This window comes from Malaclemys terrapin, chromosome 6 (assembly GCF_027887155.1).
Source record: "Malaclemys terrapin pileata isolate rMalTer1 chromosome 6, rMalTer1.hap1, whole genome shotgun sequence".
Classification (NCBI taxonomy): domain Eukaryota; kingdom Metazoa; phylum Chordata; order Testudines; family Emydidae; genus Malaclemys; species Malaclemys terrapin.
The window spans coordinates 131577893-131593813 of record NC_071510.1 but is presented as its reverse complement, the minus strand read 5'-3'; the positions used below and the strand labels follow the sequence as shown (position 1 = coordinate 131593813).

At 59.0% G+C, this 15921-nt stretch overlaps 1 protein-coding gene across 2 annotated transcripts in view; it reads right to left on the bottom strand.

Annotated features, from left to right (window-relative positions):
• Positions 1-4141: 4141 nt before the first annotated feature.
• The window catches only part of PHF24 (PHD finger protein 24), a 35618-nt gene continuing 23838 nt past the window's right edge, over positions 4142-15921 (bottom strand). The window contains exons 4-8 of one of the 2 annotated variants that reach the window (XM_054033219.1): positions 15595-15673; positions 14837-15039; positions 12463-12629; positions 11955-12056; positions 4142-9186 (exon numbers count right to left, since the gene is read on the bottom strand). In XM_054033219.1, the coding sequence (XP_053889194.1) occupies positions 9087-9186; positions 11955-12056; positions 12463-12629; positions 14837-15039; positions 15595-15673 (651 nt within the window). In that variant the 3' untranslated portion in view covers positions 4142-9086. The remainder of the gene's footprint in view (positions 9187-11954; positions 12057-12462; positions 12630-14836; positions 15040-15594; positions 15674-15921) is intronic. The other variant, XM_054033220.1, reaches the window with a different exon arrangement.

The window sequence follows — 15921 nt, the reverse complement described above, 5'->3', positions numbered from 1 at the left end:
CACCACAGGCCCAGGGAGCATCTGGGAGCCTGGTGTGATGCGATGAGTGTAATAATATCTCATTGAAAGGGGCCAGGGCCAGAAAGAGTTAATTACCTCCCAGACTGACCTGACCCATGGCCCAACTTTAGAGACTGGCTAGGAAGATCTGTAAATGAATAGAGCTTTGAAATGCAGCCGGCATTGTTAGAGGTAGAAGGGGAGATGTTTGCTCAGGTCTTGTGATGTCAGCAAACAAGTCTTGTCTATTGCTATAGCTTTGATTCAAAGGTCGAAAAAGGAATATTAACATTTAGGAAACACTTGAGGGAAATAGTATTATTGTCTCTATGTCTCTTTGAAGGTTGTGGTAACCTGTATCTGAACTGTTTAATGGATAAATTACCCTGTGCTAATTGCCAGGATGTTTGGGAGAAGGAGAGTTAGGCCTATTGTTTTCTCAGGCCGAAAGGCTGCTGGAAATGTATAAGAACCCTGGGACACGATCCTGCTTCATCTCAGATCTGCTTTGGGTTTCAAGAGGGGGAAACCTTAAGCCACAAGGATTGAGAGCCCCAGTTACTGACTGGAGTCACCCTGAGCATGGACATTGGACTATAACCTCTGGACTATTTCTAAAAGGACTTTTGGCAGCTACAAGCTCATCTCTGCTATGTATCTGAACCTCAAGAATTGAATTTGAAGTCTATCTGTAAATTGATCTTTTAACCAACACTCTCTTGCTTTTCTTTTTTAACAAATTTTAGCTTAGTTAATAAGAATTGACTATAGGGTGTATTTTGGGTAAGATCTAAGTTATAATTGAACCTGGGTATGTGGCTGATCCTTTGAGATTAGAAGAACCTTTTCTTTTATATGAGAGAAGATTTTCAGTAATCACCATCATATCTGACGTGTGTGTCTGGACGGAGGCCTGAGGCTGGGCACTTCAAGGGAACTGCGTTGTTTGGACTTCTGAGTAACCAGTGCGGTAATACAGAGGCTGTTTTGGGCTGGTTGGTAAATCTAAGTATTAGAATATCCACCAGCGTTTGGGGTTTGTCTGCCCTGTTCTGTTTGCAGTTCACCCTGATTGAGTGACCTCAGCTGGTTCCCGCAGGCAGCATCGTCACACTTGGCCTCTAGCGCTGGAGGATTTCAGGGCTGGGTACGTCCGGGCGCTCCTAGCGAGAGCTGAGGTTCCCCGGTAACGCCCAAGTTGCAGAGCTGAGCTGTGTGGAAAACACCGAGTGCGGCGAGACTTGCGGTAAAACCGGGAGAGCTGGCAATGCAGCTTGGGCCCCTCCCGCCCTTCACACGGAGCCCCTCGCCCAGGCCCGCCAACAGCAATTCCGGACCCCAGGGCAGAACCGTCAATGAGCCCCCTACTGCAAGCCGCGCCCGCGTGGTCCGCCTGACATTTGGGCCTACACTGGCTGGTGCTGCCCCCAGCACCCCTAGTTCCAGCGGGGCTCCTTCCCCCTCCCCCCAGCCGCCCCATCAGGGCGCGCCCCCTCTCCCCACAGCGTGGCCAGCACAACGGGGCGCGATCGGTACCTTTCTTCTCCTCCACTGCGGCACTGAGGCAGACGTGGGTGAGGACAGCAGCTCTCCCGGTCCAGAGAGGTCCACTGGCTGCTGCCCAGGGCCGGCGGCTCCAGTCCCCCATCCTGGGCTGGGAAATAATCCCCAGGGTTCGGTGTGGGTCTCTCCTCGTCCCCCCGGCAGCGCTCAGCTCCTCTCCCCGGGTCCGTGCCCTGCAGCTCGGCTGAACAGCTGCCCGGGCACTGGGCGGAGACAGTGGCACTGGGGCTAAGGGGTTCGGGCACCGTGCTCCCTGGTGCCTGGCGGCGGCTCCCACCCCATGTGTGCACTGGAGAAAGTGCCTGGGGTGTGTCTGGGAGCTGGTGGGTTGCACGCACCTAGGAGCCTTGCGCCTCCCCCCCCCCCCCCCGGTGATTTAAAAGGGCCTGGGGCCCCTGGGCAATTGTCCCCTTTGCCCTCCCGCCCCCGGCGATGGGCCTGCCCTCACTCCCTCTGCAGGCCTAGGGCTTCCCTCCCCGCTCACATCTGCAATTAGGGGGAGAGCGTGGCCCTTGTCTCCCCACGGGCAGCGGCTGACCGGGGTCTGGCTGGTCCTGGATGCACAAAGCAGCTCCCATTGCTGCTCGCTCCCCCACTGGGCTGCTGCTCCTCCGCCCGGCGCAGCCCCAGGGATTTCCCCAGCACCCCCCCAGTTCCATGCAGTGGTGCCAGTGTAGTCGCTGGTTGGAAATTTGAATTGAAATGGAAACACTCCCGAAATGATTTGTAAGCGAGGTCTGGCTGAGCTCTCCCCTGACAGCGAGCAAGTGATCAGTGTTGTAACCCGGCACCAGCCCAAATGGATCCCTGGGGCAGCCCAGCTCTGTCTGATCCCAAAGCCGTTCCACCCACCGCTGGCTCATCACGAGCGGTCAGGGGCGAGCGCACTCAGAATCCGCTGCTAATCCCTGGCTGGAGCGCTCAGCCACAGGGAAAGCTGCTGGGTTGGGAGGGATCATTTGTCCTCGATCCTGAGCGTGTACGTCTAGCAGAGACTGGCCAGACTGGGTCAGACCAACGCCCCGTCTAGCCCAGTGCCCTGTCTTCCGAATTCCCGCTGGCCCCTCCCGCGGAGTCGCGTCTGGGCGGGAATTCCCGCTGCCCCCTCTGCCTGTCGAGATGTGGGGCGGTGCAGGGAGGGGGCTGGGCGTGTGGTCTCCATTGTCAGCGGATTCGTTTAATGTGCTGCTTCTTCATTTATGTCCCGTGCCCTTGTGCCAGGCTCCCAAACCGCCTGGCTGCATCAGCTCAGCATGCCAGACTCTGCTCCCAGTTACCCTGGGGGAAATCCAGAGACCTGTGCCCCATATAAACGCGCCAGGCCCTCTGCCTCAGAGCAGGCCGTGAGCAGCTCTGAGCGAGGCTGGGGAGAGACGTCAGTGGCAGTGACTCAGCACATCACAAGCTCCATGATCCGAAATGCAGCCTCTGGTTTTTTTCCTCTGCAGAATAATCCTATATTCCAAGGCCAGTACGTCTCCTCGCCCCTCCCCACTGCATTCCCACCAGGTCCCCAAAGATCCGGGCTGCACACGCCCACCTCCAGGGCGGGAACCAGCCGGGAGTCCCCGAGGGGCCCGTTAATGGGCCAGAGGGGTCGCTGCCTTGCCATGCCAGCTGTTCCCCACTGCCTGGCCGAGAGCACTGATCTGGGAAGCCAGACACAAGAGGGGTCATCATGGCTGGGGGCGTGGGGGCATTGCTGGTACAACTCCCAGTGCCCCAGGGAGCACGAGCCTGGGGCTGGAGAGAGCATCTCCCCTCTGCGCTTTCCTCAGCTCCCAGCCCCCCAAAGCTGCAGCCAGTGCGGCCCCTTTGCAAAGCCCAGCCCAAGGCGGGAGCCTTGGTGTCACGGGCCGAGGCTCAGACAAGAAGGATGGCCCAATGGTTAGGGCACTAGCCTAGGACTTGGGAGACCAGGGTTCTAAGCCCCTGCACCTCCACAGCCTCCCCGTGTGACCCTCGGCAAGTCCCTTTGCCTTGCTGTGCTGCGGTTCCCCAGCTGCGGCTAATGCTGGGGTGGTGCTCAGTTACTGCAGCGATGGCCATGAGGGCAGCTGAATGGCATCTCACAAGGCACAGCCCTGGAGGGGCCCTGGCAGCCTGTTCCCCTCTGATTTGGGTGGGGCGGACTGCCCAGAATGGATGCGCCCACTTCTGGAGTGTACTAGGCCTGAGCTGCACAGGCCCTGCCACTGCTGAGGATGTTAAACAAAGGCCCGGGCGGGAACTGAGTTCAAGTTCACAGAGCTGGTGGAGGGAGCTCTGCCCAGGGGGCTGGTGCTGGAGAGGGGCTGCTCTCTGGAGCGAGGGAACCAGGAATCCTCACAAGCCACCGGCACTCAAGGGCAGCGGCCCAGGACAGAAGGGGCCACAGAGCGAAGTTCCCTGCCCCAGGGCTCTGGACTCACCAGGTGCTGCAGGCCCATGATGCACCAGACAGGGACCCTGGACACCTGGTCACTGCAGCAGCCCCTCTGGGGCTAACCAGCAGGGGCTGGACCGGGGGGGCACCTTAGGAACCCCCCAGAGCTGCTGGTGCCTGAGCGATACCGAAATCCAAAGACCAACAGATCTATTGAGGTTGGACACAGCTGTTTAATGGACACATCTCGCTGCACAGCCCTTCTCACGCCCCGCGGGCCGGCCCCAGCCATTCCCCCGGTCCCACCGACAGCAGGCGATGGTGCTGTCTCAGCAGTGCCGCCGGCAGGGTCAAACCTGGAGGGCTGATGCCCCCACTCCCGGTGCAGTCCTTGGCACCTGCGCAAAGCGGGGGTAAAATGCAGCCCAGGCAGAAGGGTCGGGCTCCGCGCAGGGGAACGGGCCCCTTTATCTGTACATTGCCCCCCAACCTCCTCATGGCGTGTGGGAATTTGGGTAACCCATTGGCTCCATGACGCTGGCCTCCATGCTGCCCTGCCTGGCTGGGTGAAACCCATGCACTTGTTACACAGCCAGCGAGCCAAGTGCCCCAACCAGCCCGCGGGGCTCACCACCACAGCTCCATTCACAAGACAGCGTGGCCCACGGAGACTACACATCCCAGCAGTGCACAGGCTGCAATGCATGTTGGGACGTGTAGTCTCTGCAGTTTATGCCTCTGTTAAAGCTGATGGAGGCTGCATGCAGCCCCATTTTCTGCAAACGAAGGGCAGCCTTCGGGGCCCAGAGTTTGAGCATCACCCTGGGTCACCAGCCAGAGACAAGCAGGCTGAGGGCTTCAGAGCAGCCAGAGGGTACAGAGGCAGGACTGCCCTCATTTCAATGGAGACTGTGTCTAGCTCCCCATTTGGTTACCTCCTGGGCTGAAGCAGAAAGATCCAGGAAGCTACCCGCCCCCGTGTCTCCTCCGTCCCGTTTACTCAGCAGCGGGCCTCTGGGAGGGAGCCCCCCCATGTATTATCCCTGTCGTGTACGTGCGCCCTCCTGCCGCCCTCATTTCAACACTGACGTGCCCTCGGCGATGCGCCAGCCCGGGAGTGTGAGTACGAGGCGTGCTTGTCCCTGGCACACTGGCTGCTAGTGTTGCCTGAGCGCTCCGGACCCGCTGCGAGCGCTGCTCCCGACTCCCCGGGGAGGAAAGGTACCGCTGGGGAGCTGACGTGGGCTGGCTCGGACGTGCAGCTCGTGCGGTGGCCCGGGTGGGTGGTGTCACTGCAGCTGCCTCGCGCGGCGTCTCACCATGTCCCTGGTGGTGTCTGTTGGGGCAGCTCCATGTTCCTTCCCTCTCTGCCATCGTTCAACGGGCTGCCCCAGGGAGGGGAGGCTTTCACAAGCAGGACCTGTGGGCGAGCGGCCTTGGCTCGGCATCGCGGTCCATGCCCTGGGACGCCCACGGGCCGAATGTGACTGAGGGTGCGTTGCCATGCTGCCCACGGCTCCACTCCTTTCTGACCGCGGGTCCCAGGATGTTGTGCTCCATCTTGATCTGGGGGGATCGCGGGCTGTGGCCTGTCGTCTCCTCCAGGGACGCGAGGGTGGGCACAATCTGCTCCGGGTTAGGCACGGTCGGTGCAGCTTGGCAGCTGTTTGCAAGGTGTGAACGGAGTCATGCGGTGGCAAAGTTTGGGTGTGTTGCTCCACTCCGTGCCCACGTCCCAGGGCGAGAGGTGCCAGAGGAACCCCTTAGATAGACAGCGTGGTTGGGCTCCCGTTTGGGTCACTCCTGTGCACTTGAATCTTCTTATGTTCAGCAGCAGCAATCCTTCATCCTCTCCCCACGCCGGGCCCACCCCACGCACATCATGTGTGGCTCCAGGCTACCTTCACCGTCCCAGTGGACATGAGGCAGGGCTGCTGAGACGGTGACGAGGAAGGTTATAGTCCAGACGACAACCGGGATGGAGCAGGAGGGGGCGTTGCAGGCAGGCTTCCTTCTAAAAACAGGACAATGTTCTGGGCAGGTCCCTGAGAAACCAAGAGCTGCTGTGCTCCGAATATACTTGATACAAGGCGAATTGGCCAGTGAACCCCCAGGACTGGAGAGCTGCAGGATCTGGAGTGAGCAGTCATCCAGGAGACAGAGCGACCCCACTGGCCATCCAGTGACCATGGACTCGCTGATGCTGGGGTGGGTTGCATCTAGACCCTCCCAACACAACGGGACGGATTCCTCTGGCACAGTGTCCTCTCCTCTCAGCCTGCCCAAGCCAGGCCCATTGGCAGATCTAGCAAAGCAAAAGCGAAAGCATTTGCCACACTGGACCAGAGAGTTGGATCCTGCCTCTGGCAAGGGCGGCTATCGGGTGCTTCCGATGTAACCCCCCGACACATGCCAATGCCCCATGGGTGGCAATTCCCTCCTGAGTCCTGCGGTGCTCCAGGCAGAGCTGTCGGGAAGGACTTGGTTTCTGGCGGTAGCTGGGCACGGCTTTGAAGCAGGCCATGCCTGATGTAACCGTTTTATCTCCGCTAGGTTGAACTGTGACCGATTTCCCTCTCCCATTAGCTGAGCCAGCACTTGCTGCAGCCGCTCAGCTCATATGCGGCTGGCTCTGGGGATGGCCAAGTACTTATTAACGAGAGGCAGAGCCTGCCAAGAGGGGGAGGGGAGCGCGCTCTGATGTTCTTGGTGCAGCTCACGGAGCCTCACGCCTTCTGCATTCCCTCCTGTAAGAAACAGGACGAGAGCAAACCTCAGTTCTGCCCAGCACTGCTACCGGAGAGGCCCAAGCCCGCTGATTCTGAGCCCCTGTCCTTGCTGGAGCTGGAGGCTAAGGGGATCCAGTGACCTCTTGTTGCTCACCACGGATCTCCGCTCTCAGGCATCTCTGCTTCTGTACCGGCTGTTGACGTCATGAACGCAGGCTGGTTCCTAGCTCCCCGATGATCCAGGCCCTGTTACAGGCTCCGGGGGCAGGGGACTGTGGGGCAAGTAGCTAGAGGAATCCATGGCCACCTTCCTAATGAATACGTAGGTGCGGAGACTACAGACCCCAGTGTGCACTGCTTTGTCTCTGGGACAAGGCACTGCATTCTCTGCCGGCTGCACCTTCGCGTTCAAGGGGAAGGTAGTTGGTTCTGTGGTGGTGAAGCTGGGTGGGGTGGAAATCTGGCCCCTCCTGACAGTGTCTCCGATGAGTTGCTGATCTTGCATCATGGTGCAATACTGGCTTCTCTTTGTAGGGAACAGGAAGCACTATTATGAATAGCTAGCAGGTACCAAGTGCCAGTGGGGGGGCTGCTAGCACTGTGCCTGTGAAAGGTGTGCAGAGCTAGTGCACATGTGTCACCATTGCCCCCAGGTGGGTGGAACTGGAACTGCTCACTGTGTGTCATAGCTCCTGTACTGCTAACAATGAAAGAAGATTCTTCTTTGGCTCAGGGCAGTGGCCGGTGCTTTTGGAGCCGGAGGGCATGACTTCTATCCTGGCTTATGGCTGTGAAGTCACAGGTGGCTACGGATTCCATAAAGTCTGACGGAGGTCTCAGAATTTGCAGACATGCGATGCTGTGTAGTAAAGGCAGGTGGCTGGCGTCTGACAACTTTGAGAGGACTAAGAAATCACAAGAAACTCGCATCCCTTCTTCACACATGGCAAGGCCAGAAGAGACCACTGTGACCCTCCTTCCTAACCCCGCCCCGTGACCCCTGCATCCAGCCCGGCACTGGGGGGTGAGCTAGCAAGTGTCTTCTAGAAAGACATCCTGGCGCGAGGCCCAGGTTACGTTAGCGGCAACGCTTCTACGGCTCCTACCACGCCCTCGCTCCAGAAACACAGGGGGCCTGATCTCCCCCCCACAACCTCACCGCAGTGAACCAGGCTCACTTCCCTGGAGCTGACACTGGTGGGAGCGAGAGGGGAATCCGGCCCCGTGACAAGCAGCTGACACACCACCCAACTCTCAGGATTGTCCTGACGGGCCCCCTGGCTGGCAGAGCAGCGCCTGGCGCCTTAGCCGGGAGGAGACCGGGAGGTGGAGCTGCTCAAAGGGAGTTCTCTGTGGCTCGTTTCTGCAGCGGTGGGCCGGGGGTTCGCCAGCCTGAGGAAAGCAGCTCCCCACATGCCAGCTCCTGGGGACACTGAGCTGTTCTGCTTGGTGGCCCCGAATCCACCCTGTCCCCCCCCCAACCCTCCCGGCCAAGGCAGGACTGTCGCTTGCACAGAGACCAGGGCCTGCTCCGTGGTGGCGGTCACACTGCTGTCCTTTGGGTGGTGGTGAGAGGCGACCCAGGCCCGGTATGCCACGTCCTCGCTGGGGTCTCACGGCATTCGGCTCTTGCTCCGTGCCCAGCTCTCCCAGCCAGAGATCTGTTCACCCAGAGAGGCTGGAATATGGGCGTCGAGAGCCACCGTGCAGAGCAGAGAGGGGACCAGTCTGGGGGCGGGGGTGGTCCCAGAGAGCAGGGGAGAGGCTGGCACGGTGCCCGGTCCAGCTTGCCAGCTGCAGGGCAGCCCCGCAGTGCTGGCCCCACCCCACCCAACACGCCTCCCTCTGCTCTCCAGCAGGCACGCCAGTGCCATTGCCAGGCCAGCAGGGGGCTCGTTAGTCCACAGCCACCGGGGTCACGCCCAGTCCGCCGACCCGCGGCCACGGTACAGGGCGACCTCGACGCTGGAAACCGTCCAGCCGCTACGTGGGGCTCACATGGGCTTTCTCAGCCAGTCAGAAGCCAGAGCGCTGCTGGACTGTTTGCGTTCAGTCCTCTCTCCGCTAATCAGAAGTCTGCCGAATTGTGTGCGGGTTGGGGGGGCAGCTCCCTCTCAGCCAATCAGAAACCAGAACTCTACTGAGCTGGGGGTGTGGCCGGGCGTGGTGCGGGGTTTGGGGCCTCGCTCCGCCAATCAGAAGTCTGCTGGGACGTGGGTGAGGGCGGGGGAGCTGGGTGCGGCTACCTGCGGCCCATGGAGACGGGGCAGCCCCTCTAGCGGGTGAAGCAGTCTGTCAGCTCCTCCAGCTGCAAGCTCAGCGACTACAGAACACAAAGGCTAGGACTGGGCTCCGTGCGCCCGGCCTCCCGCCCGCTCATGCATCGTCCAGGTTGGGAGCCCTCGCCCGGCCCCTGTCCCGGGCGGCGGCTACGCCAGCGGCTTCAGGTGGATGGCGGCGCTGTTGGGGCGGGCGGCGAGGATGTAGATGACGTTCTCCTTCAGGAAGGTCGGCCAGTCGACAGGCCTGCTGGGGAGAGCGGAGGGGGGTTAGCGTGGGGGCCACGCGGGCAGGGGCTCGGTCTCCAGCCCAGCCCATGTGTGCTACGCAGCAGCTCCTGGCCTGACCACGGGCCCTACGGATCCCAGCGTGCAGCGCTCCATCGGGGCTCTGCCTGTGTAGGGACCATTGGGGACACAGGGTCCCCTTGCCAGAGCCTGGCATGATGGATCTGCTAAGCAGGGGTCTACATTTCCCATCAGCCCCCTCCCCACTGCACATCCCCTTCCTCCTGGCCAGGTAAGGGGGCACAGAAGCCCTGTGAAAGACCCTGAACCGGGATCTGACTGGGCACCTAGGGGAAGCAGCAGCTGCCTGGCGAGCCAGGAGAAGCCGGACGCGGAGGAACCCCCAGGAACTGGATGCAGAGCCCCGGGTGGAAGGCTGTGGGGCCGGACATCACAGCTGGGTGCAGGTCTGTGTGGGGCGTAGGGGGGGGCAGCAGCTGGGCAGGGACCCAGGGCAGAGGGATCCCGATGAGACACACCGCTAAGTGACCCTGCAAGTGCCTATTTGCTGGAATAGAGCCCGGACTGGAGAGGGCAGCCCAGGCATGGAAGAGCCGTCTATGACCCTCGCGTGGGCTGCCCCCCAGACCCAACCAAGAACCCCTATTGCTCTTCAAGCCTCGGTACCTAGGGTATCGGCTACCTTCCCCTTTCCTGCCAGCCCCTGTAAAACAGCCTTCCCGTAGCACACGTCTGAGTGGTGACGGGACCGCCAGCCTCGTGCCTGCAGGGCCTAGCAGTGAAGTGCTTTTCAGTGCTTGTCTCCGAGTCGCGGTGCAGCCGGCAGGCTCCTGGCCCAGGGCTTTGGGGCACTCCCGCCCTGAGCAGCTGTGATCACCACACTGGGACGCTGCACAAAGGAGCTCATCGGTCGCGCTCTCGGGTCCCCCAGTGATTCCCGGCCTGCGTTGCAGCCGGGGCGGTGGAGCCAGCGATGAGGGGCCGGCAGATGGCAAGAACACAGAGCAGCACATTTTGCAGCCCAGCAGCTGGTTTCTGCAGTGTTTGGTGCAGCTCCAGTGTCTTCTGCCCGCCCCCCTGCTGCGTCAGGCTCCGACCTTTCAGGGCCCGACCCCTAAGTCCCGGGTTTCTCCGGCAGCCGCTGTGGAACTGCTTTAGGTGTCTCTGCCTGTGCCGTCATTGTGGAAATGTCGGATCCTGATCTTAAGTTACCAATACTTAGCATCTCTCAAACACGAACGAGTCGTCCCACACCCCCAGGAGACAGGCCAGCGCCATTAGTACAGGTGGGAAACTGAGGCCCAGAGCGGAGAAAGGACTTGGGTCACACAGCGCGTCGGTGACAGAGCCAGGATTAGAAACCAGGAGTCCTGACGCGCAGTCCCCTGCTCTAACCACTAGCCCCGGCTCCCTCTTGCCTGGGCAGGAGAACGAAAAGGAAGAGTGGCTTTGCTGACTATTCCATTGTAAAATGTATTCACTTGCCAGCAGAAATCTGCCCCCCGGGAGGATTCTGCTAACGAACCGGGTGCTTTTACCAGAGCAGAGCGCTCCCGCCGCCCGCCTGGGAAAGGGACGCCGTCACACCATCCTTCCCTGGGCGGAAGAGCACACAGAGAGCCCTGCTCAGCCCTCTGTCTCTGCAGCTTTGCACTGATGGACGCTGCTAACTTCAGCGATGAAGCTGGCCCTTTCTGCGTGGGCTGAACGCCATGAAATACATGGAGCTACGGCTTACCGAGGTTATTTCCCATCTGGTGAATTTCCTCAACCACCCAGTGATTTTAATAGGAGACAGAACATTTTCTCCAGACGCATGGACTGGGGTGGGATAATTATACTGTCTGCCTCATATATCTATAGTGTTTTTCATTACCCTGGAGACTCTCCGGCTGCTTTCCAGACTGCTTTCCCCGCACCACCACCCCACGCTACAGAAATGCAGCCACCTCTGGGGTGTAGCAGTACATCTGTTTGCTGCTGGCTGTGACAGGAGCCCACCAGCATGGCTCTCCGGGCTGAGGGAGTGCAGTTCTGCTCTAGCTGTAGTAGAAGGCCATCTTGATTAAGCTGCTGAGTTCTGTGGATTCCAGGAAAGCTGCTGAAGACAAGTTTTCCTGGAAAATGTCACCACTCTTGCAAAAAGGCGCCCGAGGCGCTGCGTGGGCTTGTGTATGGCGCACTAGGGTGGGACGCTGGAGACCCGAGTTCTAGTCCTGGCTCTGCTACTCGCCTACTGGGTGACTTTGGGCAAGTCACTCTACTGCCCTGTGCCTCGGTTTCCCCATGTGCAAAATGGGGGCAAGGACACTGGTCTACTGGTGAAAAGTGCTGTAGTTACTACTGACCCCAAGGAGGTAGCAGCGCAGTCTCCCCCGGCAGATGGCACTGGTTTCTCGCCAGCACTAGGAGAAGCTTTCTAATGCTCAGGTTGTTCAGCTCTGGAGCCGGCTCCCAAGGGAGGTGGGGGGCTCCCCGTCACTGGAGGCTTTTAAGGCCAGGCAGGACGGAGAGCCCAAATCCACTGGCCCTGCCTCAGCGCAGGGGGCTGGCCTAGGTGAGCTCTGCAGGACCCTGCCAGCCCCACACTGCTATGATACCCCCTTTAACACCACACCCCACAGCAGCCGGGAGGGGCCTGGCTTGTGCGGGAGCCCAGCTAGCCTGGGCCCAGCGGAGCTGATCGGATGCTGCAGCCGTGGGCCTGGAGGCTCCTGCGGCAGAACCCGTCCCCCCCCCACGCCCCGCCCCGCGCCCCGCCCCGCTCACCTGGATTCCTCCTGCTCGGTGCCCAGCAGGGTCTTCTGCGGGCTCCTGTCGCTGCCGCTGCTGGCTGGGCTGCTCTCTGACATGGGCCCCACGTGGCTGATGCTGCGGAGGACAAAGGGCGTTTCCCTCCTTTGCCCCTGGGCCGCAGGAGCCGGGCTGGGACTCCACCAGCGCCCTGGGGTACCGTGTGACAAACGCCGGCCGGGCTCCAGCTGTGCCTCACACGCTGGGCATGTGGCATCAGGGGTGTGAGGGGAGATGGGGGGGCTCCCCAGGCCTCTCTCAGGCAGGTGGGAGGGAGATGGGGGGACGCAGAGGGAAGTGGGAACTGTTGCTGGGGGGCGGTGCCGGGGGATCTGGCGGACGCTTTGGCCTGCACTGGGAAGACACTGAGCAGGGGTTCTGGGTGGAAATGCTCCGCTAACTAACCAGGAGTTTGGGCCTCCTGGGGCTCCCCCAGCTCTGGCTGGGGAAGGGGTTCTCCCCCTGGGCAGCCCGGCCCTCTTACCTGACGTTGCAGGACGGGGCCTCCTTCTGGTGCTTCCGAAACCACGTGTGCTGGGCTTTCCGGCACTCGCTCTGGCTGATCCGCCCCTGGCTGTCCTGGTGGAGGGGCAGGAAGGCGGCTCGCGCCCGCTCCCGCTCCTTGGCTGTCAGTAGCCGCAGCAGGGAATTCTGTAGGAGGGAGGGAATGGAGGAGGGCAGGGGGGCTGGCTGGAGCTCCTGGGCATGGCTAGAGCGGGTGCAGGGGGGCAAAGCTCCCCTCAGGCACAGGGGTTGGGTTCATCACAGCCGTGCCAGCCCCAGGCAGCACTGAGGGATGTCCTGGACAGGTCCCTCACCAGTCATCCCAAGCTGGGGCGGTGGGAATACAACCCCATCCTGCTGATAGGTGTGGGGAGAGGAGACCACACCTCAGCTGGGACGGCCACTGTCTCAGCCTCACCAACAAAGGGGGAGGCTGACCTAGTGATGGGGCCTCCATATAATCTACCCCTCTTGGGCTGACAGAGGGGTTCAAATCTGGGACTCTCTCTCAGGTATGAGCCTCTAGGGCTGGAGCAAAAGGAGAAGTTCCTTAGCTGGCTGCTGTAGTGGGCTCTTATCCTCTTTTGTGGACCAGCCGCTCGAGTGGGACAAAGACATAAGATCATAAGAACGGCCAGACTGGGTCAGACCAATGGTCCATCTAGCCCTGTATCCCGTCTGCCGACAGGGGATGGTGCTGGCCTCAGAGGGAATGAACAGAACAAGACAATTTTGAGTGATCCATCCCCTGTCGTCCATTCCAGCTTCTGGCAGTCCCGAGGTTTACAGACATCCAAAGCATGGGGTTGTGTCCCTGAGCATCTTGGCTAATAGCCATTGATGGACCTGTCTGCCAGGAACTTATCTAGTTCTTTTATGAGCCCAGTTATACTTTTGTCCTTCACAAGATCCCCTGGCAATGAGTTCCACAGGTTGTTGTGTGAAGAAATACTTCCTTTGTTTGTTTAAACCTGCTGCCTGTTAATTTCATTGGGTGACCCCTAGTTCTTGTGTTATGAGAAGGAGTAAATAACACTTCCCTACTCACTTGCTCCACACCAGTCATGATTTTATAGACCTCGATCATATCTCCGCTTAGTCATCTCTTTTCCAGACTGTATAGTCCCAGTCATTTGAATCTTTCCTCATACGGAAGCCATTCTATACCTCGAATCATTTTTGTTTTCTGAACCTTTCCAATTCCAATAGATCTTTTTTGAGACGGGGCGACCACATCTGCACGCAGTATTCAAGATGTGGGCATACCATGGATTTATATAGAGACAATATGATATTTTCTGACTTTGATGACCTTTCAGGGTCCCTTCCAGTTCTATGAGATAGGTATATCTCCATATATTATTATTATCTCTCCCTTTCATAATGATTCTCAACATTCTGTTCGCTTTTTTGACTGGCGCTGCACATTGAGTGGATGTTTTCAGAGAACTATCCACAATGACGCCAAGATCTTTCTTGAGTAGTAACAGCTAATTTAGACCCCATCATTTTATATGTAGAGTTGGGATTATGTTTCCAATGTGCATTACTTTGCATTTATCAACATTGAATTTCATCTGCCATTTTGTTACGCAGTCACCCAGTTTTGTGAGATCCTTTTGTAACTCCTCACAGTCTGCTTTGGTGTGTTGGGTATGGACCTTGGAGAATGGCGCTCTGAAATAACTAAGATAGACAGATAGATAGATAGATAGATAGGAGGGTGTATGGGGATAGATAGATAGATAGAGGGGGTGTATGGGGATAGATAGATTAGATAGAGGGGGTGTATAGATATATATATAGATAGATAGATAGATAGATAGATAGAGGGGGTGGATGGGGATAGATAGATAGATAGATAGATAGATAGAGGGGGTGGATGGGGATAGATAGATAGATAGATAGATAGATAGAGGGGGTGGATGGGGATAGATAGATAGATAGATAGATAGATAGATAGATAGATAGATAGATAGATAGATAGATAGAGGGGGTGGATGGGGATAGATAGATAGATTAGATAGAGGGGGTGGATGGGGATAGATAGATAGATAGATAGATAGAGGGGGTGCATGGCGATAGATAGACAGACAGAGAGACCCAGGGGATGTGTAGGGATAGATAGATGATAGATGATATGGGGCTGGACAGACACACAGACAGGAGACAGGCAGAAAGAGAGATCTTGAGGAATGGGCAGCTCATTGGGATGGGGAGAGGCACTGGGACAGTCTTTGGGATGCTCAAGGATCCCTCTTGGCCTCCCGAACTCCCCAGGGGGTGCCCCCCCCACCCCGTGGCATTGCCCCAGGGGGCCTGGCTCTGTGCGCTCGGGGGGGCTGTCCCAGTACCTGTGGCCGGAGTTTCTGCAGCAGCACGATGGACTCGTGGGAGAGGAAATCCGGCCACTCGACGTGGCCCTTCTTATCGGGGTCCAGTGCGGTGAACTGCAGGGCAGCGCGCTCCTCCTGATCCTCGCTCAGCGGCCTCTCGAAGTGGCGCTTGTGGACCAGGTGCTTGTAGTGCAGGAAATTGTCCTGCGTCAGGCAGGTCTCTGCAAGGCCAAGCCGGGCGCACGTCAGCCCAGTGCTGCGCGGCGCTGCTGAGGGCGGCCGTGAAGCGCCCAGGGGAGAGCACTGACCCGCGGGTCCCCAGTCACGCAGCCCCTTGCACATGCCGGGACCTGCAGCCAGGCCTCCCGTGGTCCCCTGGCAACCACCAATGACATCACAGGCACACTCTGCATTGTACACCTGTGATGTCATCGATGTGGCCAGGGAAACATGGAACCCGAGTGTAGGTCTTGACAGGTGAATAAACAAGAAGCAAACCGGGGCCCAAAATCTTGCTCACCTGCTGGCCCAGGGCTTTCAGGACTGGGGGTGCGCTGCTGGAATTCGGGGTGCCTGAGTGAGGCTGTAGGTATCCCACATGTGTGCAGCATGGGCCCAACTCTGGACCTTCCAACCCCGGTCTCTCTGAGTTAAAGGAGAAACTCCACCCGCCGTCACCAGTAGTAGAGCTTTTATTGTCTGTAGCCCCTAGGGGGCAGCAATATACACACCCAGGGGCCAGCACGTTGCAGGGTGAGGTGAAGGGCAGCACTCACCGGGGATGATCTTGCATTGCTGGAAGGTCTCCATCAGGCTGTACATCTCCTCCTCCGTCAGCAGGAGGTTGAGGTTATCCTGCCGCAGGGAGAGACGTTCAGAGAGAAACACCCAGGGGTTAGTTAGTACCTGGAGAATAGCCCCCGGGGCTCCATCCCAGCTGCCTGGCAGGATCCGTAATCCCGCCAGGGACTTTGCCGGCCCCATCGCCGCAGCATCTGGCGCCTCCCAAGCGTTTAGCCATGGAAATACGGAGAGCCACCTGTCTGTCTCTTTCTCCCTTCCCAGCGTGCAGTGGAAGTAGCTCCGTGCGTGTGGATGGGGGC